The 27,785-nt window shown below is 40.3% G+C and overlaps 1 protein-coding gene across 3 annotated transcripts in view; it reads left to right on the top strand.

Moving 5' to 3' along the window:
* The first annotated feature begins 51 nt into the window (after positions 1–51).
* The window catches only part of HAVCR2 (hepatitis A virus cellular receptor 2), a 40,729-nt gene continuing 12,995 nt past the window's right edge, over positions 52–27,785 (top strand). The window contains exons 1-6 of one of the 3 annotated variants that reach the window (XM_082379148.1): positions 52–7,814; positions 13,135–13,194; positions 14,252–14,590; positions 15,393–15,560; positions 22,227–22,267; positions 23,941–24,067. In XM_082379148.1, coding sequence (XP_082235274.1) covers positions 13,140–13,194; positions 14,252–14,590; positions 15,393–15,560; positions 22,227–22,267; positions 23,941–24,067 — 730 coding nt within the window. In that variant the 5' untranslated portion in view covers positions 52–7,814; positions 13,135–13,139. The other 2 variants (XM_082379150.1, XM_082379149.1) reach the window with 2 other exon arrangements.

The following is a 27,785-nucleotide window of genomic DNA, read 5'->3' as shown; positions in this document are numbered from 1 at the left end:
GTAACATGTTAAAAGAGAGGAACCCTGGAGAGTTATAAAACAGCAGTTTTTTTTTTTTCCTCTTGGCTGCTCCTGCAAACACTCTGTCTCAGCCTCTTGTCCCTATCCTGGATGGGTCCCAGAACTTCTTTCCAGTCACTAAGAAGTCCTTTGATCACTTTTAGTCACATTCATTTTAATAATTAAAATGTCTGTGTAATTACCTATACATTTCCTAAACTCAGACTTGCTTAAGCCTGGAAGCCTGCCCTGGGAAGGAGGTTTGGTGGCAGAGACTGCTGGATGTCCACCAGAGATTATTGCTCGCCTGAGATATGCTGCCCTGCTAGGGACTATGTTCCCCCCATTCCTCTTGCATCTCTGTGAGGCCATGTGACAGTTCTTAGCAGTGGAATGTGGTGTAAAAATCCAGGCCTGCCCCATAAAAATTTCTCTTCTTATCTGCTGGTTTGATGGTCACACCCAGGAAAACTTTGGAAGCCACTTGAAGATGGCAAAAGTTCAATCATTTCAGGTCCTTGAAAGCCTGAAGACTAGGCCCTCCTTTCATTAACTCTACCCTCTCCCAGTCCCCATCCCCACCCCCACTGATGTGACTTCACCACGTGAATAAGAAGTCAACCTGTTTTGAGCACTGAGATTTCATTTCTGCACCTTCTTCTCTTTTCTGTTCTCCGGCCTCTCTTCCGGCAAAATCTTGATGGAGAGTCTGCCTTGTATCTGAGGGTGGCTGCCAGCCTTTCTCTTAATAAAGGCCAGTGGTTCTCAAAGTGTAGTCCTGGACCAGCAGCATTGGTATCACTTGGGGACTGGTTAGAAATGCACATTCTCAGGTGCACCCCAGACATACTAAATCGAACTCTAGGGGTGGGGCTCCACAAGCTGTGGTTTAAAGAGCCCTCAGGTGATTCCCATGCAGGCTCCAGATTAAGAATCACTGATAATGGTAAGTCCTTTTCCCAGATAAGCTGGCAAAGTCCAGTTTAAAGTGGCCACAGACCAGTTCTATGTGTGAAACATTCATGCATCCTTTTCTTTAAAAATCTGGGGAGTGTAGGCTGTTTCCAAGTAGACAACCCCTCTATTAGGCACTTAGTTGGCAAGTCTCATTTGTTTTTTCCTGATATGTGTTTGGTATAGATTTTTGGACTTCAGAGACTTCAGGAGACACAGTCGAGACTCTCTTAAGCTTAAATTAAAGGGGGAGGGGAACCCCCTCATCTCCCAGTGGCGGGGCAAGGTGGACATTGCTCAACACTTGAGTGACTCTCCAAAGGAATCTCCTTTGTAAAGGAGACCTCAGCCTTTTTACAACCTTGAGGAGGGTGCTGGGCTAAGAGGTACAAAACCAATTTTTGGCTGCCTTACAAATCCTTGCATGGAAAAAACTAACTGAATCACATTATCACATCCTTAAGAGAGTCACGACATCATTTGTATATAATGTGTGTTTGTTGGAGAGAAGGATTAAGAGATTAAAATTTCACGTGGAATCTTAAATTCTGATCTTGGGAGGACCCGATCTTGTAGGTCTGTGGGTGGGACCTGGCATCAACTCTAAAGAATTCTGACGTGAACTCCTGCTATTATAATGGGTCGAAGGAGCACTAGTGGTCTGATAGTTGTTACAAATTTCAAAGTTTATATAGAGATTCAGTCTATGAGGATTAAAATACATCTCTACACACCCAGTCATAATGAATATTCCTGATAGATAGATTCCTCAAAGTGAAATATCTGGAAGAATAACCTGGGCAACTCCTGAGATTACCAATGCCTGGGCCCCAGACCACCAGGATTCTGGTTTCATTGTTCTGGACTGGGGCCCTGGTATTAGTTTTAAGAAATCTGTAGATGACTCTACTGTGCAGTAGGATAAAGGAGGATTACATTAGTCAGTACTCTCTAGTGAACTAGTTTAAGCAAAAGATGAATTTGTTGAAAGGATACTGTGTTACATTAGTTAAACATCCAAATCATGAAGGATTGGGAGGGTCTCTAGGGCAACTGGGACTCAAACCTGATCCAGAACGCTCTGTCTCTCCTTTCTGGCTTTTCTGTTAGCTTCATTCTCTACAAACTAAATTCTTTGATGGTACAGGTGGAGAACATGGCTGCCAACGGTTCCCAAGCGTTAGGTCTTTCTACACCACTCTCTGGGAGTTGTCTCTCGAAAATGAAAAGAAAAAAAAGGTGAAAGGCTAATGAACCAGTTTGGAGGGAGGAGTTAGGAGCGGCACACTTGATTCCAACTGGGCCATTCAGCTGGGGGCAGATTCTGTAAGAATCTGACAGACCCCAGCATGTCAGTGTGTGGGGGGAGGTGGTCCACCCCCCCTTTAAGTTCATTTATTCATTGCATTCATTTAGTGGATATTGTGGTCCTCTCTATTCCTGATACTGGTTTAGTTACTGGGAGTATGAGGAGTGGGAAGGAAAATGGAAGAAAGATAAACAGGAAAACAAATAGGTTAATTTTTGAAGGTGTAAGTTCTTGCTTTAACCATTCAGCCATTATAACAGAAGAATCTTGCTTCCAATTATATTCCTATTTCCTACTCAAAATGCCTTGTCCACATTATCTTCTCTTTTCAAGTTATGTTTCTATGTTCACAGTTGTTAAGGGTGTTGGAAGGCCATTTCAACTGTGCTGTGTTGTATTTGAGAGAAAAGACGTGTCCTGGGTCCTGAGGTCACAGGAAACAGCAAGTTCAAGTGTCTCATGAGACAATTAAAAGTTGGCATGATTTGGGGGAAAAGGCTATTATGGCTGCAGCATAGGGAGCGAGGAGGTTGGAGCTAGAGGAGCAGATGGAGGTCAGGTTACAGGACTTAGAAGGCCAAGGGAAGGAGTTTGTTATATCCTAAATCTGATGGGAAGTGTTGGAGAGAGGGAAGTTTCCCCCTTCACCCCTCTCGAGTTCTTGTGGTTGGACTAATAATAAAATTGACGCAAGACAAATTAACAGGAGAAGAGACATTTTAATTCCTGTACAGGGAGGTCTCATAGAAATGGGACCTAAGCAGTAACCAAAGCATTTATATTCTTTAGACAAACACTGAATTTCTGAGGAATTGACAGGACAAAGAAACTTAGGTTTTGGGTGCTCAATTAGTGAAGAATCTAAACAATTTGGGCTTGGGGTAGTAAAGAAGTAACAAGGTTTGTATAGGCTTCTTGGCTCAAATTCCTTCTCTTGGGCAATAAGGGTGTCCTTTTACCTTTACTGCAGGGAGTGCACCTTTCATGGGAGAGGTTTATTTTTTGCTTTGGGGGAAACAAAGTGGGGGTCAGAGTGTCCCTCTTGCACTGGCCATTTCTTAGTTCAGTATGCCGTCGTAGCATATTTTGGGGCAGCCTGCTAGCACTTTGTTGGCACTGTTCTAATCACTTTATGTACAGAAAGCCATTTTTATCCTCAAAACAACCCATTGAAATCATTATGATTCTTACACCTATGTTACAGATGAGGAAGCAGAGGCTCAGAGAGGTGTCATTTACCCAAGGTCACCAAGCTAGCGAGTGGCAAAGCCAGGATTGAAACATTCTAGTTTCAAAGCCTAAGCACTCAACCTTCATACTCTATCACCTCCCTACTGCATCATATAGTTAATAAATCATAGGTAATAAATAATGGAGTCGAGTGGAATCTGATATTTTGACCCTAAAATCCATACTCTTATACACTACATGCTACTGGACTGAGGAAGGAGATTTGTAGACAGAGATTATGAGCTCCCTTTGAACATTTTAAAGCATTTTTGTCAGAATTCTGCTGCTATCTTAAGGAGATGCTGTGCGTATAGCACTAACCTTCCTAAAACTCCCTCTTAGTAGATATCACCCCCACTTTATGAAAGTGGGGGTCAGTTTTGTAGTTTGCTCAGGTGGTGTTTCCAGGTTAGAATCTAGGTCAGGAGTCAACAAACTTTTTCTGTAAAGAGCCAGTTAGTAAATATTTTAGGCATTATAAGTACTCTCTTATATGGTACAAAGGCAGCCATAGAAAATACGTAAACAAGTGAGCGCGGCTGTGTTCCAGCTTTAGATACGGACATTGAAACCTGAATTTAAATAATTTTCATGTTATGAAATATTATTTTGATTTTTTCCCCAATCATTTAAACATGTTAAAATAATTCTTAGCCTGTGGACTGTACAAAAAACAGGCAGCCAAATGAATTTGGCCAGAGGTTCTAATCTAGGTGATTGGATGCTAAACCCTGGAGTGTTTTCACAAAACCACTTAATAACCACAAAATAAAAATTATAGGTTTGTTCTAGGGCCTAAGTGAGATTGTGGCTACAAAGCACTAAGCATAATTTCTGGTAGTTAGTAAGCTTTCAACGGTTAACTGGTACCTTTCCTGCTAAGTCTTTTGCATTTGGCATTTAGAATCAAAGATTTAGGCACTGAAAAAAAAAACATTTAGGAACTGGTTTCAAACTGTAATGTGATGAGTCTAACAGTAAGTGGCACTCTTACCTCAAGTTTAGAAGCTGCAGCCAGGTGGCAGAGGAGGGGATTAAGGTGGAGAAACTCACAGGTGCTGCTTGTAATACTGAGCTTTTTATTCAACAAGTGAGACTTGCTGCTTGTGTCTGACTGTGGCCTACAAACTCTTTTCTGATGGAGAGAATAGGGTGTACATTTGTCAAAATAACCAGTACTATGTTGCAAATAAGAGGTTTTTGATTAGAGCTTTTCTCCCAGGGCTGCCTGGACAAGACCTGAGGAAGACCTCAGGCACTGTTGGTTAGTTCTGAGTAGATGAGGACAGTAAGATGCTTCTCATATCTGCTTAGCACCAAGTTCTGTGAAGCTGCTGGTTCCCTGCCCCTGCTCTAGGTTTGGGGTAAGGGAAGACATTGAAAGGATGGGTGTCAGGTGGGGTGCTGTGGCTGGCTAGGAATGCATTGTATCATAACTACAAGGAAAGATGCCTTTGGGGTCTTTATCGATTTTCACAATTATTCAGTCATTCAACAAACCTGAAGATCTATGAATACCATGCAATCGTTAAGAGCCATTAAGAATGAGAGTACTGATGTGGAAATACATTCTATATATAACAGAAGTTGCTGGGTATAGGCTGAGTCCATATTTGTGTCTCTCTGTCTCTCCATACTCAAATTGGAAAAATATATTAAAAACTATTTTATGGATGAGGAAATTGAGACTCAAATATGTAACTTGCTACACACCGAGGACACTTGGGCTAGTAAATGGCTGTTAAAACTCAGATTTAAAAGAAAAGAAACAGAAAAAGAGTAATGCGTGGCAGAGTTTGGGCTCCTGTGTTTACTAGTAGTGTCGCCTTGGTTTGACCTATTAACCTCCATGACCCTCAATTTGCTTAACTATGATAATTATGGGTATAAGGTAGGTACCATTTAATGTTGGGAATGAAGGAGAAGGCCCATGCTGATTCTTTCTGAAACTTGTTTGTCCCCAGGCAACATACTCAGAATCATCTGTGCAGAAACATCTGATGTGGAAGGGCAGAGGGGGTATCTGAAAGGCTTAAGTGGTTCATAAGCCTGAGGGGTTCTGACTCACTACTACTTAAAGGGGAGAGTGGTTAAAAAAAAAAGGAAGCCACAAATAATCAATAGCAGAAATGAAAAAGGGATATTACTATAGATTTTATAGACAGTAAGAAATAATAATAAAATATTATGAATAACTTTATACCAACAAATTTGAAAATTTAGATAAATTGGACAAATTCTTACAAAATTACCAAGGTTTAAGAGTAGGAAACTTGAATAGCTTTCTGATGATTAAAAAAAGAAAAAGTTGTCAAAATCTTCTCAGAAAGAAAACTTCAAGTTCAAATAGCTTTGCTGACAAGTTCTATCAAACACTGTTAGGAAAAAAAAAATCTTATACAGACTCAGGGAATAGAAAAAGAGGGAACATTCCCCAGCTCTTTTTATGGGACTGGGATGGTGAGTGAGTTCCCTCACTTGTTCAACAAATGTAACTTGTTCAGTAAGTTATATTTTTGAGTCTCAATTTCCTCATCCATAAAATAGTTTTTAATATATTTTTCCAATTTGAGTATGGAGAGACAGAGAGACACAAATATGGACTCAGCCTATACCCTTCCCTTTGGGAAGTACAAAGGACCCAGAGAGCCCAGATACCCTTTTTTTGGCCATGCCACTCAGCATATGGGATCCTAGTTTCCCAACCAGGGATCGGACCCACGACCCCTGCAGTAGAAGTGCAGAGTCTTAACCACTGGACCACCAGGGAAGTCCCAAGATAACCCTTGATAAAATAACTAAGGGGAGGATTTGCCCTGGGTGACATCACCATTTCCCGTAAAGCTGCAATAATTAAAACAATGTATTATACTGACAGAAAGATAGGAAAATATACTATTGGAACAGACTAGAAAGCCAAAAAACAGATCCATGCCTGTATGATTTTTGAAATATAACAGAGATGGCATTACAAAGTAATGGGAAAACGCTGGAATTTTCAATAAATGGGGCTAGGACAAAATATACAAAAATCAATTATGGGAAAATTAAAGGCCTAACAGTGAAAGAAAAAACTATAAAGCCTTAAAGCTAATGTAGGTGAATATCTTCATAATCTCTGGGTAAGAGAAGTCTTCTTAAATAAAATACAAAAAGTATAACCCACCAAAGAAAAGGCTAGTACATTTTACTACATTTGAATTAAACTGTGTTCAAGAAAACATACCATAAATAAGTGAAAAGCAACGAAGTGGGAGAAAATATAACAGATTAAACCAGCAGAGGACTGGTATCCCGAGTATATAAATTATTCATATACATGAATAATAATACATGAATAATAATAATAATGAATGAAGAATATACATTCTTCTGAAACAGAAGATGAAATGTTCACCTGGAAATAAACAATTTGAGGCATATCCAGTCCCAGGAAAACTATTCAGTAATAAAAACAACCCACAGGGATACAAAGAAGCATGAATGGATCTCACAAATACACTGTTAAGTAAAAGAAACAAAACACAAAAGCCTGTAGACAATTTGATTTCACTATATGATGTTCAAAAACAAGCAAAATTACATATGTAACTTTAGGATGCATTACCTAGATGGTAAAAGTATTAAAAAAAAAAAGAAGCAATTATTGCAAAATTTAGAATAGTGATTGCCTGTAGGACAGGGGGAAGGCTTTGTGAACAGGAGGGGACATGTGGGCTTGGAGTGGGGGTCAGAGGGACTTGAGATAGGCCATGTTTTATTTTTTGTTTTGGGTCCTGGTTACTTGAGTGTTTGCTTTCCAAGTATTGGTAAACTATAAATTTAAGTATGCAATGTTCTGTACATCTGTGCCATTTTCCGTTAAACAGTAGTTTAACCTTAAAACCATATTGTGACATCATCATACACTCATATAGGAAAAAATTAAAAAGTGTGACAGTGCTGATACCGGCAAAGATGTGGGGGGCATCGTAAGAGTTCTTCTCACTGTCAGAATGTAAGCTGGAATAAACACTTTGGAAAACTGCTCAACATTCTCGGGTAAAGCAGATGCCCGTGAGACGAGAGAAATGAGAATGTGCGTCAAGGACAAACGGGGGAAATAGTAAAATGAAATAAAATAAGAGAGGGACCTCACCGGGATTGATGAGGAGTACGTCCATTAAACTGAGGATGATTAGCTTCAGTATCTGAACCTGGAGCAAAAAACTAATAAACACAAAGCATTGCCATACTGGAGAACATGCTTGGGATGAGTGACCACTCACAGCTCCCCCACCAGCGTCGCCCTGGAGGAGACAGCGGGACTGCCATTTTCAAGGTGAGACCGCCGATAGGAGTTCCCACAGTGACTCACACATAGCTCAACAGACTTTTCAGTTTCGACACTGGGAGCCTCGATGAGTTATCAAGGGTAAATTATTTCACGCCCCTCCCATTTCCTCCACTCTGAAAGGTGTGATCACATGAGCAGGAGCAGCGCTGAGCTGGCTCTGGCATTGGTTTGAGTGTGACCTCAAGCCTAATCTCTCTGGCACTCATCCATAGTTACTCGATATAAGAACTCTCTAAAGACACGAGAGCTCCTTAGCATCTCCCCGGGCTTGTGAAGAGCGCGCGTCCGTGTAAGTTAAAAAGCACCGTATTAGTGAAATGTCGTTTTTGTAAGAAAAAGAACCATCCATATTCGGAGGGGCAAGTTTTCTTTCCCCGTCTCCCCACCCCATCCCTTTCTGGGAGGCTCTCCTGGGTATTTGCTTCTGCTGCCCAGCGTCCATTTCCCCTTCTAAGACGCACCGCACTTTTTCTTTGGGGAAACCACCTTTCTCTCACTTTCAGAGCCTGAGATTCGGGGATGTGACCCAGGGCTCACCCAATAAGTCCTTTTTGAACCTATGGACACAGATTGTTCAGGAATAAGTCTGCAACCCAGTTTGGGTGTTTGAGGGGGTGTGCATCTGTGGGCTTGTGTGGGAGTGGCCAAGAGATGTTCTTGGTGTGCAGATACGTGCTCTGCAGGGACAGGAGAAGGACACCGTGTGGAATCTGCAGAAGGCACCAACGCCAGGACAGCCAGAAACCAGGTCCCTGCTGTCCTCACTGGGGCCACTGAACCAAGTCTTGCCTGAAGCTAGATTTTTCAATAATGTCAGTCAATAAATCTGTAGTTTAAGCTAGTTTGAGTTGGGTTTTCTGTCATCTGCAACATAAGTAAAGTACAGGGTTTTTGGTTAGAGAAGAAGTCTTTGTTGGCATAAGAACACCAAGATCATGCTGTGATAGGTGGGCAGTAGCAAGGGAGAAATTTATTCATCTTGTAAATGACCCTGAGAACCTGGAGTTTTACACAGGGATGAAGTAGCCTTCTCAGTGCTGGGACCCGGTGCAGAGGGCAATGTTGAAAGCAGCTTGATGCAAATGAGAGCACTGAGACCACACAAATAAAAGTAAAAATAAAAAGACTTGGGGAGTGTAAAGAAATGTTTTGTACCTTCTCCTGGATCCCACTGAGTTCATGATGTTCACAATCATCCATGAGTAAGACTTTCTTACTGGCGATATACCCACCAGAGGTACTGGCATTAACACATTGTATATAGAGAGAGATTTATAGAAAAATATCTGAAAGGAGACCTGTTTTAGTGATAGTATTTCATGGTAATGGGATCTGGCCTTTATTTTATTTATTTATTTTTATTCTTATTTTATTTTTCAGAATTTTCTACAGTGACTATGACTTGTATAATAATAAAAAAAGTTTTCAAGTACTGTACAGGCACACAAGGTTACAAGCACTCTTAACGAAAGTCACGTGGCTAGCTGTAATCTGTAGGTCAAGATCGAGCTCAAAGTTGCTTAACTTCTTACCCTTTATATCCAACCTCAGTGTCTACCTTTGCAAAATTTTGGGACTAATGATACATGGAACCTAACTGAGATGCTGTGATTTAAATGAGAGGATTTTTTATTCAAATTAAGTACATATAGGATTCCAGCTTTAGTGGGCGTTATTGTCTCCCCCATATCCATTCCACTGTGGCTCCCCCATTGTACAGGGTAGATTCTAATTGGACTGAGTTTTTCCAGGTGATCCCATCTGTATCGCCCATGCTTTCCTGTCTCCTGAGTAAAATTCTCTCACTTCCATTTTATGAATTTTGTCAAGTAGCCCCTTAGTTATCTATAAATGTGTAATTCTAATTACACATAATTCCAGTGTTTCCATTTGGTGTTTGGAGGCTATCTTTAAGGAGTCTGAGATTTTCTCTCCCTTTTCCTGCTGACAAAGGGAGAAAAGCAAAACAATTTCTATAGTAGTATCATATGCAGTAGTTTTTTTGTAGTTATCCCTCCACATAATTATAGCCAACACTCAACTGTCCCTTAAGAAAATGCATGATATGACTTTCTAAACAGAATTTAGAAACTAATTAATTGCAATACAAAAGACTTCTTTACCAAAAATACATTCAAGGGCTCCTTTTAAAAAGCAAACTTCTGTTGCACATAATTAAAGAATCATAGACCTTGATGGGTCTTTTATGATCATCTTTACAAATAAATTGAGACATGAAGTATTCTTTTCAAGGGAATGATCACTTTGTTATTTTCACCCAGTGTTTTCACCCAATGGGATCTATGTAGCCATAATAAAGAACGAGGACATTCTATATGAGCTGAAATGGAGAGGTGCTCAGAATAGAATGTGAAGTTGAAAAAGAAAGGTGCAAGCTGATCAATCTTAGCATCTCTAGATGTGGAGCAACCAGACAATTGTGATGGAATAGCACTAGCTGTGTACTCTTGCCAAAAAGTGGAGCCTGAATCTAACCAAACCTCTGGAGCTAAGTTTCATTTATAGGAAATACAAAGAAAAGAGGAATACTTTAAATGATGCCATAAGGAAACAGACAAACCCAGAATATGGAACAGTGCACAGGACAGTTGGTTTGTACAACTAGTCAATGGCAGGGGAAAGGAGGGAAGACTGTCCTCAATTAAAAGAGACTTAAGTGTCATAACAACCAAATGCAATGTAGGGAGCTGTTTAGGTCTGGACTTAAACCTATAATAAAAGGACATTTTTGAGATAATCAGGGGAATTCGATTATGGACTGAAGAGTCAGGTGCTGCTAAAACATCATTATTAATTATGTCTTGTGTAATAATGGTATTATGGTTATATATAGAGTGTCAATTTTTTGAAAACAAGATGCACACTGAAGTCTGTAAGGGTGAAATAACATGACATCTGGGATTTGTTTTAAAATGAAAGTTTGGTAATTTTGAATTTGTGTATTGGGGGTATGTACTATTCTCTGCTTTTGATATGTCAGAAAATTTTTATATAAAATAGTAAATAGAAAGTGCAAGGTGCAAAATGTATATATGGTATGCTCTTTTGTTTAAGAAAGGAAGGAATAAGAATATATATTTTATTTTCTTGTGTTTGCATTGGGAGGATACACAAAAGACATGACAATAGAAACCTATAGGTTGGGTGGGGGAAATTAGTGGACTTGGAGGGGTGGGAATGAGGCTTCTTAATGTAAGCTTTTTATATTGCTTTAAACTTTAGCCATTTGGATGTATTACCTAAACAGTTAAAAAAAACAAGAAATAAAAGTTAAATGAACATACAATGTTCAGAAACAGTCCTTTATACACAGAATAAAAGAAAGGGGTCAGAGTAGATTTCTAGGCTCCTTCATGTCTAGACTTCAATGAATTAATACATTGTTAATGTTTTATAAAGTTGGACCCAGTAGCAATTCTAGAGATGAACAGAAAACAGAGTAATAATAATAAAAAACAAAACAAAAATCAGAACACAAAATCTGATGGCTAAAACTTTTAAGAGTGTTGCTTGAAGTCATGCTGTTAGTAAATCTAACCTCTGACCCTGTGTTTAATCAAGTCTGCCTTACACTTGAATATGAGCATTTGCTGGTTGTTTTTAGATATGTGGGCAGACATATTAAGGGCAAATATGAAATTCATGAAACATGGTTTATAATGGAAAAAATCTGGAGCTTAGGGGACTCATGTTCTTATTTGAAATGACCAATCATGTACCTTTGGGCAAATCAGTCTTTTCAGGTCTCAGTTTCCCTTATCTATACAATGAAGAAATTGAACATGATCTCGTAACTGCTAGCTCTGCGGCACTATGGAAGTACACACATAGAACAAGCTGGATATTTATATTAAATGCATTTAATAAGGTTTAAGGTGAATGACAAGGACTTCCCTGGTGGCACAGTGGTTAAGAATCCGCCTGCCAATGCAGGTGACACGGGTTCGAACCCTGGTCTGGGAAGATCCCACATGCCACAGAGCAACTAAGCCCGTGCGCCACAACTACTGAGCCTGCGCTCTAGAGCCTGCGAGCCACAACTACTGAGCCCACGTGCTACAACTACTGAAGCCCGCGCACCTAGAGCCTGTGCTCCGCAACAAGAGAAGCCACCGCAATGAGAAGCCCATGCACCGCAACGAAGAGTAGCCCCCGCTCACCACAACTAGAAAAAAAGAAAGTAAAAAAATAAAAAAAATAAAGTGAATGACAAGGAAGTTCAGGCAGAGAAGACAGAGAAGGGCCACAGGGTTTTCAGAAACTATTTCATCGTGAGCTCACTTCCCTTTTGTAAATAACCATTGGCTTTTAAGGTTCCCAGACAAAAGTTACTCTCCCGGGGCTGAGATTGTTTGGGTCTGAGATGTTACCTCAGTGATGGAGAGTGTGGCTGGAACTCAATACTTTCTGACAGTTAATGCCCGAAGCCTGTGGGGTGGGAGGAGAGGGGACATCTTGTGTATATGAGAGGAAATAGAACGTTGAGGTCCCCTCAGTTCCCCCCACAGGAGGGGGAAAGAAGTGGAAGAGTTTGAAAGTTCAGGTCAAAGTCAGAATATTAGAGCAGGGAGCTGTGCATATATCACCTAGCACAATTTCCTCATTTTATAAATTTTATAAATGAGGAGGCAGACCTAACAAGGTTATATGACATAGCCCAATTCATGTTAGAGCAAAGGCTAAGAATTAGGCTCATGACTGGAGTGGAAAGGGCACCTAAACATGAGTATAAGGAACAGGCCATTCATGGTGGTATTTCCCACCTCCTAGTCCAGTGCCTGACACATAGTAGGTGCTTCATAAACATTGGCCACCGGACTCACCAGTTGACTGACTTGACTGAATGAATGCATGAGTGATACATTTCTACCTGTGTTTCCAATAAATACTGTCCATTTCAAACAGAGGACTATGTATTATTTCACTGGAGACAGTAGAGGGCTCACTCTACTTGCCAAGAGACACTTGACGAAGTAACCCTTTTCTTCCTCTGAGTATTGCTTCCTCTTTGTTGATGCGGACAGAATAAATGTCAGAGTCCTCACAGGATGTGTGTGGTCTAGCATAAGAGAGAAGCGGGGTTTCCTTTGCTGTCATCATAGACTTGACAGTGTTAATAGAGGAGTGATTGGTCGTCAGACATCTGGTGTGCTGGGCCTGCAGCTGGGAGAGTGGCCACTACTCCTGTGACTGGGGAGGAGAGACCATTCCAGGAAGTACCCAGTTCAGTTGGAGAATTAAAACAGCACCTAAACAGAGCCATTCTTTGCCTTTTCTTCTTCAGAACCCATGTTTTCACATTTTTCCTTTGACTGTGTCCTGCTTTTGCTGCTACTACTTACAAGTAAGTCTGGATTTTTGCAATTGGATAGTGCAAGATAAAGATGCAAGGATGGTCATCGTAATGCTAGCAAGAGTAAAAGTTTGGAAGCAACCTAAATGTCCACCAGTAGGGTAGTGGGTAAAGAAATTATGATATATCCATGATACAAACAGCGACGCTGATGAAACATAATGGTATGAGATGTCTGCAAGTCATAATGTTAATTGAAGAAAGCAAGGAGCAGAATAATGGGTCTACTGGACTTCTGTGTGTGTGTGTGTGTGTGTGTGTGTGTGTGTGTGTGTGTGTGTGTGTTGCAGGGGAGTGGGAATACATGAATGCTTCTTAATGAATAGACTCTGGGAAAGGGAGCTGGGAAATGGAAAAGAGCAGGGAGAGGGAGTAGAGTTTTCATATCGTTTTTATACTGTTCGAATATGTGTGTGTACATATATATACATATATATATATAAATTAATTTTAAACCTCAGAACAGCCATACACTAACTTATTATTCAGCCAAGGGTTTTTATTTATTATGTGCCTGGTGCTTGAAAAACAAAAGAGATTTGTGTTAGGATAACTGCCCTGTGTTGGTGAACAGACAACTAGCCCAGATGGGTGAGCTCTTTTCCTGGCTGACAATTACCCATTGTCTGATTGTCTATTTCCATCAGCACTGCCCTTCGGTGTTCACAGGACCAGCCACAGTTCTCTCCTGGGGCACTGGTTCTCAAAGTGAGGTTTTGAGACCAGCCATATCAGCATGTCCTGGGAACTTGTTAGAAATACAAATTTTGGGCCCCCCCACCCTCCAGAACTATTAAATCAGGAGCTCTTATTAATAGTTAATCAGATTAATTAACTCTAAACTCTGACGGTTGAGCCCAGCCGTCTGTGTTTGAACAAGGCTTCCTGGAGATTCCAGTGCCCCTCAAGTCTGAGAATCATTGCTGTAGTGAACTGTCCTCCAAACAGGATAGCAGTAGTGGTTTCCTCTTTATTCTGCAAGGCATTGCTTGCAGTTTTCTTGAAATGGACCAGCCTCCCTCATTGCTCTCCTTCCCTCTTTATGCAGGGTCTTTGGAAGGAGTATACGTGTCTGAGGTGGGTCAGAATGCTGATCTGCCCTGCACCTACTCTCCAACCACCCCTGAGAATCTCGTGCCTGTGTGCTGGGGCAAGGGATACTGCCCTGTATTTGAATGTCACAGTTTGGTACTCAGCACTGATGGAAGGAACTTGAACTATCGGACATCCAGCAGATACCTACTAAAGAGGAATTTCCGCAAAGGAGACGTGACCTTGACCATAAAGAATGTAACTTTAGCTGACAGTGGGACCTATTGCTGCCGGATCCAATTCCCGGGCCCAATGAATGATCAAAAATCAAACCTGGAGTTGGTCATCAAACCAGGTGAGTGGACCTTTGCATACCTTCTTTCTGAATGAGATTCACCTGTGGATCATATTAAATACAATGATTGGTCTCACCTCTGGTCTTCCCAATTAAAGCCCTCAGGTTGGGCCTCTAAGACCCAAAGTTTAACAGGCCCCACCAGCAGTGCCCAGCCATGTTTAATTCCCTCCATCTATTTTGAACCTCATGGCTAGGATCTATAGAATGGAGGAAAGGCCTAGATCAGAGGTCTGAGTACCTGAGTGGTCATTAAAATCACCTGGGGAGCCTTTTAACTCCCACAGATGCTTGGGCTCCACCCCACAACCAGAAAAATCACCGTCTCTGGAGGTAGAGCCTGAGCACGGGGTTTTACAAAGTCTACCCCCGATGATTCTCCACCATGTGCAGCCAGGATTGAGAACCACTGGACTCTGCATGTGTGGGGGAGAGGGGGCATGTGTGCTTGCATGTTTTAACATTTATAGAGCATGTACTTAGTGGCTGATGGAGCTAAGTTCAAATCTGACACTGCTTCTTACCAGCTGTGTAATCTTGGGCAAGTTATTTAAACTCTGTGACCTCCTCCTCTATAAAATATGATACTACCTACCCTATAGGCCACTGGAAGGATTTTATGAGATGTTTGATGAAAAACATTTACTGTGGCTGTAAGTTCCATTATTAACAATTAGACTGTGATAATGAAGACTGTAACACACCTCTGTCAGACATTTGGAGTGTCATACACTCTCAGCAAAGGTGTTCAGGTAGGTTTGGAAGTTGAGCATGTGTTGCTCTTCTTTTGTTGTGTTTACAGTTGTTTCTGCTGCCCCTTTGATTCCCTGCAACAAGCTCTCTGCTCTCAGAGAAGCCTCATCCTTACGTTGGTTTCTGTCTTTAGCCAAGGTCACCCCTGCTGGGACTCCGTGGAAGGACATCACTACAGCCTTTCCAAGGACGCTCCCCACCGAGGGACCGGGCTCAGGTAATCACATATGGGGTCTAGGAGGAAGCCTTTAGTTGGTTTCTGAGTTAAGAGGATTTTGAATATGGGGAAAACATGAGAAAACAGTTTGAGTTTTCTCAAACTGTGCACCCAAGATAGTGTTTGAGGTGAGGGAGGTGGTGGAAGTAAATTTGTGCTGGGAAAAAGGAGCCCTGGGCTAGGGTTCTGAATTAGTCAGGAGTAGCCCTCAGACCTGGGCCAAAGCCTTTCGCTTCTCTGGAGAGCAGCTTCCTCTTCTGTCTGAGGTATGGGTTCAGAGACTTTTGGATTTCACCACCCAGCATAATTCCCAACCCCCCAAAAAGAATTTCGATGAGCTATGTATTTTGCCAAACAAGGAAAGAAAAATTTCTACTATTGCCACCCCTGCATTAAAAAAAAAAAGAAAAGGACACTTTTAAATTAAATAAGTTTAATCTAATGAAAACCTCATTACACTGTCCTTATTATTTTCTGATTTACTCCTGGACTGGTGATGTTTTCATGAACTGACCCCAGTCCATGTTTGGTGTAATCTGGATTAGGTGATTTCAAGAATCCCTTCTAACTGGAATAAAGTCCATCATCTTCCTCAGATTCTGACCTCAGAAGGAGCAGCTAAATTCTTCAAGTAATTCAACAAGAACTTTTCCCTGCCGCTTTGGAAGAGAAGATAGGGTTGAAAGAGCAGACCTCAGGTCACGTTGATCAGGGAGGTTAATCTTAAATATTTCCTGTCAGAGTCCTGGTCTCCCCAAACTCTCCGGAGCTCAGTCTTTCATTCTGTAAAATGAGGTTAATAATAGGTAAATTCCAAATCCTAATCTCATAAATCTCAGATTTAAGTAAGGAAGTGTGTCTAAAGTGCTTAGCCCAGTGTCTGATCATGGTACATACTCAGTACCTGTTAGTTGTTGTCATTATCGGTAAGATCCAGAGGCAGAGTGAGATTGTGGTTAAGTACGTCAGTGACAGGCAGGATGGGTTCTAATGTCAGCTTTTTGTATTAGTTTCATGAACTCAGTTATGTTGCTCAAACACCGTGAGGCTCAATTTCCTTACCTCTACAATGAGGGTAATTCCAGTGCCTTTGTCTTAAGATTGTTGTAAAGATTGATGTGATCATGTATGTAAAGCACTCAGCATAGTGCCTGGCCCAGAGAAAGCACTCAAATATTAATTATTATTATAGATATTAACATCAGCTCTCTAGAGGTTGAATCTTTGGTGGTTCTTTAGTCACTGGTAGCCAACATCTCTTATGAAATTAGTGAGGAAATTAAATATGGTGGAAACAGATGATCGCCCACGTAGTGGGCTAACCAAATCATACAGGTGTTCATCGTATGCCATTGTTATATTTTAAAGAATCCTACAACTATAGACCTAGAAGGGACTTGAAGGATCCCACTTTCCCATCTCGTGTTTCAAGGTTCTTTACAACATCTCTCCCAAGTCGGCATTCGCTGTATGCTTAACACACCTTCTGAGATGGAGAGGTAGCTTCCTCACAACACAGTGCATTGTTTTTAGAAGTGTCTATACCATAACCAGAAGTGTCCTTCCCTTCAGTTTTTACTTGTTTGTTCCTTCCCTTTAGGGCAACAGAAATGGAGCCATCTTTTGCATCTGGGAATATAGGCAGAGTACCTACAATCTCTGAGCTTTTCAAAGGCCTGAGAAAATACTTAAACAAAGAAAGGCAATGGCTCCAAACTATGAAAATAAAATGGAAAATTTAAATTAATTAGTATTTAATGACATGACTATAATTTGTCATATTATTTCAGTTAGTTACCTGCAAGTCAACTTGTGTGTAGTTACACCTTTTCTTTAGTGTGTAATGTGGGTACTTATTTTTTTTTCAGTTTTGCAATTCTTTTAAAAAAAATTTTTTTTTAACATCTTTATTGGAGTATAATTGCTTTACAATGTTGTGGTAGTTTCTGCTGTATAACAAAGTGAATCAGCTATATGTATACATATATCCCCATATTCCCTCCCTCTTGTGTCTCCCTCCCACCCTCCCTATCCCACCCCTCTAGGAGGACACAAAGCACCAAGCTGATCTCCCTGTGCTATGCAGCTGCTTCCCACTAGCTATCTGTTTTACATTTGGTAGTGTATATATGTCCATGCCACTCTCTCACTTCGTCCGTTTACCCTTCCCCCTCCCCGTGTCCTCAAGTCCATTCTCTACGTCTGTGTCTTTATTCCTGTCCTGCCCCTAGGTTCTTCAGAACCATTTTTTTTTCTTTAGATTCTATATATGTGTTAGCATACGGTATTTGTTTTTCTCTTTCTGACTTACTTCACTCAGTATGACAGACTCTAGGTCCATCCACCTCACTACAAATAACTCAATTTCGTTTCTTTTTATGGCTGAGTAATATTCCATTGTATATATGTGCCACATCTTCTTTATCCATTCATCTGTCGATGGACACTTAGGTTGCTTCCATGTCCTGGCTATTGTAAATAGAGCTGCAAAGAACATTGTGGTACATGACTCTTTTTGAATTATGGTTTTCTCAGGGTATATGCCCAGTAGTGGGATTGCTGGGTTGTATGGTAGTTCTATTTTTAGTTTTTTAAGGAACCTCCGTACTGTTCTCCATAGCGGCTGTATCAATTTACATTCCCACCAACAGTGCAAGAGGGTTCCCTTTTCTCCACACCCTCTTCAGCATTTATTGTTTGTAGATTTTTTGACAATGGTCATTCTGACTGGTGTGAGGTGATACCTCACTGTAGGTTTGATTTGCATTTCTCTAATGATTAGTGATGTTGAGCATTCTTTTATGTGTTTGTTGGCAATCTGTATATCTTCTTTGGAGAAATGTCTATTTAGGTCTTCTGCCCATTTTTGGATTGGGTTGTTTGTTTTTTTGATATTGAGCTACATGAGCTACTTGTAAATTTTGGAGATTAATCCTTTGTCAGTTGCTTCATTTGCAAATATTTTCTCACATTCTGAGGGTTGTCTTTTTGTCTTGTTTATGGTTTCCTTTGCTGTGCAAAAGCTTTTAAGTTTCATTAGGTTCCATTTGTTTATTTTTGTTTTTATTTCCATTTCTCTAGGAGGTGGGTCAAAAAGGATCTTGCTGTGATTTATGTCATAGAGTGTTCTGCCTCTGTTTTCCTCTAAGAGTTTTATAGTGTCTGGTCTTACATTTAGGCCATTTACATTTAGGTCTTTAATCCATTTGAGTTTATTTTTGTGTATGGTGTTAGGGAGTGTTCTAATTTCATTCTTTTACATGTAGCTGTCCAGTTTTCCCAGCACCACTTATTGAAAAGGCTGTCTTTTCTCCATCATATATTTTTGTCTCCTTTATCAAAAATAAGGTGACCATATGTGTGTGGGTTTATCTCTGGGCTTTCTTTCCTGTTCCATTGATCTATATTTCTGTTTTTGTGCCAGTACCATACTGTCTTGATTACTGTAGCTTTGTAGTATAGTCTGCAGTCAGGGAGTCTGATTCCTCCAGCTCCGTTTTTCTTTCTCAAGATTGCTTTGGCTATTTGGGGTCTTTTGTGTTTCCATACAAATTGTGAAATTTTTTGTTCTAGTTCTGTGAAAAATGCCCTTGGTAGTTTGATAGGGATTGCATTGAGTCTGTAGATTGCTTTGGGTAGTATAGTCATTTTCACAATGTTGATTCTTCCAATCCAAGAACATGGTATATCTCTCCATCTGTTTGTATCATCTTTAATTGCTTTCATCAGTGTCTTATAGTTTTCTGCATATAGGTCTTTTGTCTCCTTAGGTAGGTTTATTCCTAGGTATTTTATTCTTTTTGTTGCAGTAGTAAATGAGAGTGTTTCCTTGATTTCTCTTTCAGATTTTTCATCATTACTGTATAGGGATGCAAGAGATTTCTGTGCATTAATTTCGTATCCTGCTACTTTACCAAATTCATTGATTAGCTCTCGTAGTTTTCTGGTAGCATCTTTAGGATTCTCTGTGTATCATGTCATCTGCAAACAGTGACAGCTTTACTGCTTCTTTTCCGATTTGGATTCATTATATTTCTTTTTCTTCTCTGATTGCTGTGGCTAAAACTTCCAAAACTGTGTTGAATAATAGTGGTGAGAGTGGAGAACCTTGTCTTGTTCCTTGTTTTTCTTTCTGACTTACTTCAGTCTGTATGACAGACTCTAGGTCCATCCACCTCACTACAAATAACTCAATTTCGTTTCTTTTTATGGCTGAGTAATGTGGGTACATTTAATATGCTTGCTATAAAGTGGAGGGGAGCCTTAACAAGTAGGAGTCCCAAGGGTCTTTGAAGCTCCTAAACCCACTTTGAACACAGAATAAATGCAATCTTTCTTCCACCTGAAGAAGGCAGGACTGGATAATGGATGAACCCTTAGCTTCGGAGGTAGACTTGGTTTGAATCTCAGATTTGCCAGTTAATAGCTGTGTGATCTTGGACAAAGTACTTCTCTGAGACTCAGTTTCTTCATTTGAAAATTGAGAAAATAATAGTACCTACCTATTGTGGTGAAGATTAAAAGATATTGTCCACATAAAGTGTGAAGCACCATGTTTGGCACATAATACATGCTAGGTTGTAACTATTAAATTTATATACTTTTAAAATCATCATGTGCCTCCCCCATTGTCATCTCCCCCCACCCCCCAGTCTTGGGTCCTCTAGGAAAAACATTGTAACTTCCTCCAACTGTCCCACGCATCTTGATGGGTGATGTCTACCTATGTGAAAATAAGCTGTGATAACCCAACAGTGCTCTGTTTTATTGATCATTTCCACTGTAAAATGAAATTTAAAAAAAAAGTTAGACTGTCTTACCATTTAAGCCAAGAAAAGTAATTATAGGGAAGCAGAAACTGGATTTACACTAGAAAATGTTGTGTGTGGTTAAGATGCATGTTTACCTAGTAGTTCTACCAGTGTGGTTTTTAAATTCCTTTTGGGAAATAGGAGCTAAGGTAAGTGGAAGATAATCTCTTTCCTTTCCTTTTTTTTTTTTTTTTTTTTTTAAACTTTAGGCTGAGAATATGCTTTTATAATATTAAAATCAGAGTCTGTAAACCAGTTCTACATTAAAAGGTTTAGACTTCTAAGCTTCCAGAAAGTGACCTTGACATTTAGGAAGTTTCAGAGCCTCTGACTCACACAGAAAAATACGTTGGCATGCTCAATCTTCCCAAAGCTGACAACTTATTGGTTTTTAGAATGCAGTGTTTACGAGGTCAGGGCCTGTGAGCATCTTGTTCACTGTTCTGTCCCCCGTGCCTGGCATAGAGTGGGGGTGTAGTACATGTTCATCGAATGGATAGGCAGATGACTAACTAAATGAATAAAAAGGAAAGAAAGTGAGCTGGCAGCTGGGCAGTGTGGAGGCTTCGTAATCACAGTGCCGAGATGAGCCTTGTTGGAGGCAGCACAGTTAAGAGTGTGTGCTTAAAGCCACGTGGACCTAAATTGGAAGGCCATTTCTGTTATTCACTAAGCTGTGTGACTTTGGGTAAGTCACTTAGCTTCCTAATTCTCAGCTTCTTCATCTGTGTAATGGGACTAATAGTCCCTACTTTAAGATAGTTGTTTTGAATGCTAAATGAGATGCTTCCCTTGAATAATTTAGCACAATGCCTGTTCATGGTAAATTATAGTTACAGTTATTATTATTTTCAATTTTTTAGGGAACAAAATACCCTGTCTTACTCTTAATGAGTAAATGTTAAATTTAAAGAAAATTAACTTTCGTTACCTTTCAGAGTCTAACCATGCCACATCTTCTTTATCCATTCATCTGTTGATGGACATTTGTACAATGGAATATTACTCAGTCATAAAAAAGGATGAAATAATGCCATTTGCAGCAACATGGATGGACTTTGAGATTATCATACTAAGTGAAGTAAGCCAGAGAGAGAAAGGCAAATATCATATTATATCACTTATATGTGGAATCTAAAAAAAATGATACATACGAACTTATTTACAAAACAGAAATAGACTTACAGACATAGAAAACAAACGTATGGTTACCAAAGGGGAAAGGGAGAAGGGAGGGATAAATTAAGAGTTGGAGATTAACATATACACACTACTATATGTAAAATAGATAATCAACAAGGACCTACTGTATAGCACAGGGAACTATACTCAATATTTTGTAATAACCTATAAGGGAAAAGAATCTGAAAAAGAATATATATATATTCTGAATCACTTTGCTGTACACCTGAAACTAACACAACATTGTAAATCAACTATACTTCAATTAAAAAAAAGAACAAAATAAATATTAAAGAACAGTTATTTGATCTAAAAAAGGCTAATTATAATGCCTGCTTCTGTGTCATCAGTGTTGTTGGAATTTTGCAGACCCCTTTAGGGCCCTGTGGACACAACAAACCACATATTCAAAATAGGTTTTCCTGGAAGAAGTCTCCATTTCATAGAACGTAAGTAGTTGGGTACATCATCTGGATGAAAAAAATGTGGTCATCCTGAAGTTGATTTGTAAGTGTTCAGTAAGTTTTGTTTGTCTCTCAGTTAATTATTTTGAAGAGTATGGAGTAGAATTAATTTCAAATAGGATTATAGGCAGCTTTTAAGATTTAAAAAGACTCATATAAAAGAAAGCATTCTTAACTGTTTTACTGGCTATTTTTCTTCTTTGTGGCAGAGACACAGATACTGGAGACCCTCCATGATAAAAATCAAACAGTGAGTAACTGTGTGTGTGAGCTGACCTTATGCTCAACTCAGAGGAAAAAAAGTATGGCTTTAGACTTCCTTCCTGCCCACTCATTCCTTAGGGAAAAATGCCTTAATCTCCCTTGGCTTCAGGTTCCTTGGCTGTAACATGTTGCTGATGACTGTTGTAACTGCGAGTCCTGTTGTAAGGATGGAGTGGGGTGATGCATGTAAAGTGCCTGTCACATAGTAGGTGCTGGAAAACCAAAAGGAAGAAGCATTAGCATTTTGTCCTTATTCTCAAATTTCACAGCTGTATACCACTGTGGAGGGTTCGGACACCCTCCATCACCCCAGAATATGTTTCTCCTTGCTTCCATTGCAACCCTAATGAGAAGGATTGTTTGTTTAAATTTATTTATTTAGGATAAGACACCAGGCAAGAATATTCTAAGCCAAGAACTTAGGTATCTAACTAAAAATAAAGCAGTATTTTAATCAACCACCATTTTAGTGTCTCCCACCTTCTCAGAGTAAAAGGGAAAACCACTAGAACAGGGGTCCCCAATCCCCGGGCCATGGGCCGGTACCGGTCTGCGACCTGTTAGGAACCAGGCTGCACAGTAGGAGGTGAGCAGCAGGCGAGCAAACGAAGCTTCCTCTGCTCCCCAGTGCTCCCCATCGCCCGCATTACCGCCTGAACCATTCCCCCTCCGTCCCCCCCAACCCCGGTCTGTGGAAAAATTGTCTTCCCCGAAACGCCAAAAATGTTGGGGACCGCTGCATTAGAAAACAAGCTGATAGCAGTGACTGGAAAATTCTTTGAGGACGTATCCAGGGGTCTGCATTCATTTAACTCAATCTCTGACTCCGTGTCAAGCATTTTGTGTTTGTCCTGTCCTCTTTGCAATCCAGGTCTGCCTTTTCAGTACCTCTGTGTGCCCACAGTGCTTAGTGCAAGTAACCTTGCACGGTGCCCTCCTGCAGTAAATGTCTGTTGAATAAATGGAAGACTTAATTCCTTGACGTTGTTTTAAAAGTGTTTACCATTACTCTTTTTAAAGGAGGAACATGAAGTGAAATTTTAGAAGCAGTATGTTCGCTGTGACTGAGTTAACAAAATATCTAATTAATTAGAGCAATAGCAATAATAGCTACCACTGATTGAGATTTATTCTGTACCAGGCTCTGTGCCAAGCATTTTCTGGTTTTCGTCACTTAATTTTCCTGATAACTCTACAAGATGACACAGCTCTTTGGTGACAGAACTGGGATTTGAACCCAAGACAGTCTGGCTGCAAATTCCTAGCTTTTAAATCACTGTCTTTCGTTGAAAATTGGGGTTAGATGGCAAGACACCAAATTTAGACCACTCTGAAACTGCCTGGGAACACCAGGGAATTGTCAATGAACAGGGCCCCACTTTTTATTTTAGGAAAGGGGAGTCCATTTACTAAGACTGCTTCTCCACCCACAGCACAGACAGGCACCTCTTATTCCCTTGCTAACTCCAAAGATTCAGCTAATCCCTTTCTTTGGGTGGTTTGAGGCTTGTCTGGAAGGGGACAGATCATGAGTCATTTCAAGGTCCCTGCATTCCTGAGATACTGTGAAAGGAATGGTCCCATGCATAAGTCATGAGACTGACTGGTCAGACAGTGGATTTCTGGTCATTTGCTGGAATTCTGTTTGTGTTTCCATAGGAAATATCCACACTGGCTAATGAGTTACAAGACCTGGGCGCCACCACCAGAATCGGCCTCTACATCGGAGCAGGGGTTTCTGCTGGGCTGGCTCTCGTTCTTATCTCTGGTGCTTTAATTCTCAAATGTAAGTCATTTGATGGTGCTTCTCTCTCCATCTGATAAGGAACTGTTAATATAGGAACAAACACAAACCTAAGATAGAACTATTAGTTTATATTTATACCTACAAGTGATTAGAATAAATACTCTTTAGTCCTTCCAAACCTCAACAATAATAATAGCTCATTTTTATTCAGTGCTTACCATGTAACAGGCATGTTTTATGTTTATCTTTGTCACCATCTTATATAACGTAGATAGCACTGTTATCCCTATTCTTATAGCAGAGGAGAGTAACGTTTAGAGACAGTAAACTTTCAAGGTTTTCTCAAGGTTTCAGAATCAGTAAGTGGCAAAGCTGGAATTCAAATTCAAGCAGGTTGATTCTAGTACCTGTTTTTTAATCTTTTGTTAAGAAAATAAACCTTTTTAATTCATGAATATGTCCAGGTTTATTAGGAAGCACAACAACGACAATCACTTTCTTCTGTGCGTTTTTCTATCTTGTTTATTTCTCAGACATGGTTCTTTAAAGAGGGATAGCAGGTTCCTTTAACACTGGGTCATGCCCAGAGTTGCAGCGTTTGTACTTTCCTCCATTGTGGCACTCAGCACACATATTTTATTTCTAAGTTACTTATCTTTATTAAAAAAAATTAAGGATGATTTATATGCAATAAACTGTATATTTAAAGTGTGTTCAACTTGATGAATTTCAGTAGATGGTTTCACCCAGGAAACCATCACCACAATCAATGCCCAAACACTTCCATCACCCCGAAAGCCTCACATACTTTTACAACTGTGATATATTCTCTTCTCTTTGGTGCAGAGGCCAAGGCCTTATACCACTGTTACTTTATCAGCCTTTCTTACTAATACATAAACATCAACCTTGTGTAGGGTTACAAACCATTCCAAATTTTCCCAGGATTGAAGGAGGTTCCTAATGTGTGGGTTTTCAGTGCTAAAACTGGGACAGTCCAGGGAAAACTGGGATGAGTTGCTCATCCTCTGTGGCTTGAAGCTGCCAAGTGCTTTATGTGCATTAAATCCTCATAACTACCCTGTTGAGGAAGGTACTAATATTATTCTCATTTACCAGTTGGAGAACCAGTGTGCTGAAAGGTTAAGTAACTTGCCCAAAGCTACACAGTTAATTGATAGAGGATTTGAAACTGGGGCTGTCTTGCTCACCATTTTGTTACTCTGCCATTAATGGTAAATGGATTGTTCAGAGGAAGAAGCTACTCACCCCCACTTACCTGGGTTTATGGAGAGATAGCAGTGGAGTTTGGGAATCGACCACATGAATATGGAGTCTACAGGTTGATAAGGAGCAATGACAACACCCACTTTTTGAGTTTTGCCAAAGCCTGGATATTAGGGACTGTTCTGGTTTGTGTAGAAGGGTATGGAAGGAGGGTGATGAGGAGTGGGAGAAGTCATGTTTTGTACACACATATGACACATATGATTACTCCCAAAACATGACTACTTAGAAGAATAGATGGGAAAGTTGTATTCGATTTGCAGTCTTTTCCCTAGAAGTTGCTGGAGAAAATCATACAACCAAGGTGATACGTTTTTTTTTTTTTTTTAATTAATTAATTAATTAATTAATTTTTGGCTGTGTTGGGTCTTCGTTTCTGTGCGAGGGCTTTCTCCAGTTGTGGCGAGCGGGGGCTACTCTTCATCACGGTGCGCGGGCCTCTCGCTGTCACGGCCTCTCCCGTTGTGGAGCACAGGCTCCAGACGCGCAGGCTCAGTAGTTGTGGCTCATGGGCCTAGCCGCTCCGCGGCATGTGGCATCCTCCCGGACCGGGGCACGAACCCGTGTCCCCTGCACTGGCAGGCGGACTCCCAACCACTGCGCCACCAGGGAAGCCCAAGGTGATAGGTTTTTAAGTCATGACATCAAAGCCATAAATTGGTACTCAGTAATGCCCAGCAATCCTGTGTCTTTCCAGTGCACTGTCTGAGATGAGCATCACATACTTCACTGCTGCTCAAATCTCCCTCGCCTCTCACTGCACTGATGAAGTATTAAAAGCCTGTTTCAACCACTTTGCCTTAGCCAAGACTTCGTTCTTCCTTTGATCACTTTCTCCAGAATCATCTCTCTCTCCATTCCTGTTTATGCTATTTTTATTAGCATAAAAATATGGCCTAATTCACACATTTCTCTCCAGCTGCTCCCATTTCTCTGCTCTCCTTTACAGCCGTATTTCTCAGATGAGTTGTCCCTACATCTCACCCCTCCGCACTCTTTTAACCGCCCCCCCTCCCAATTTAGCTTCTACGCCTGAGGTGCCATGGAAATAGTTTCAGTCACACTCGCCAGTGACCTCCATTTTGCTAAATCCCATAGATACCTCTGTCTTCATTGTAGAACATCTTTCAGCAATAACTAAGTTGACTCTCACTCATTCTAAAAAGTCTTCCTTCTCTTGGCTTCTGAAACACCACTCTCTTCACTAGCCGCTCCTTTCAGTCATTTTTGTTATTTTCTCTTCTTAAGCATGATCTTTAGATGTTGTGATTCCCCAGGGCTGGCCCTTTTATTCTCTCCATGCCCTCTGGATGATGATGACCTATATTCCCATAGACTTAAATATCATCCTTAATTTCTCTCTCCAGCACTCAAGGGTGTTGGTACTGATTGGCCAGCTGTCCAGTTGTTATCTCCACTTAGATGTGTCCCACATTGTGTCAAGAAAGGAGCTCTAGAGTCTATATTCCACCTTTTTAGAAGCCAACCTCCCCCTCCCTGATCTTCTTCATCATAGTGTTTCATTATCATACATCTGGTTGCTTAAGCCAGAGAGCCAGAAGCCATCCTTGAATCCCCTCTTTCATCACTCCTAATACACAATCCAACTTCACTTTCCTGCACTTTCTCCAAATCATATCTAAAATCCATTCGTAATTCTGCATCTCTCTTTCACCACCTTACTCTGAGGCAGTTCTCTACTCACCTCCTCATTTTTTCATACCTCCTTTTAATTCTTTCTCCACATAGCAGCCAGAGTGATTTTCTTAAAACCCAGTCAGATCATATTTCTGGCCTTCAATTATTTCCTATGTCTTAGAATAAAATCCAAACTCCTGATTATGACTTACAAGGTCCTGTAGTATCTAGCCCAGCCTCCCTCTCAGACCTTACCTTGTGCCGCCCTCTTATTCCAGCCATGCTTTCAGTTTCAGCCACTCACCACTATCTTTACAAGGGCTTTGCTCGATCCAGAATGCTCACCCCGGCTTTTCATTTGGCTGACTCATTCTCTTCTTTCAGAACTGAGCTTAAAGATCATTTCTTCTGAGAATTCTTTCCTGATTACCTTCTTGATTACCTATTCCAGTGCATTATTGTTTTTTTAAAAAATTGAAATACAGTTGATTTACAATATTGTGTTAGTTTCAGGTGTACAGCAAAGTGATTTCAGTTATATACATATATATATAAAATATATATATTTTTTCAGATTCTTTTCCATTATAGGTTATTATAAGATATTGAATATAGTTCCCTTGCTATACAGTAAATCCTTGTTGTTTATCTGTTTTGTATATAGTGGTGTGTATCTGTTAATCCCAAACTCCTAATTTATCCCTACCCCCCCAACCCCCTTTCCCCTTTGGTAACCATAAGTTTGCTTTCTGTGTCTGTGAGTCTGTTCCTGTTTTGTAAATAAATCCATTTGTATTATTTTTTAGATTCTACATGTGTGATATCATATAAT

Source organism: Balaenoptera borealis, assembly GCF_965194805.1.
Source record: "Balaenoptera borealis genome assembly, chromosome: 2".
Taxonomy (NCBI): Eukaryota; Metazoa; Chordata; class Mammalia; order Artiodactyla; family Balaenopteridae; genus Balaenoptera; species Balaenoptera borealis.
Note: the sequence above shows the minus strand (reverse complement) of the source record. Positions and strands in the feature narration are given on the sequence as shown.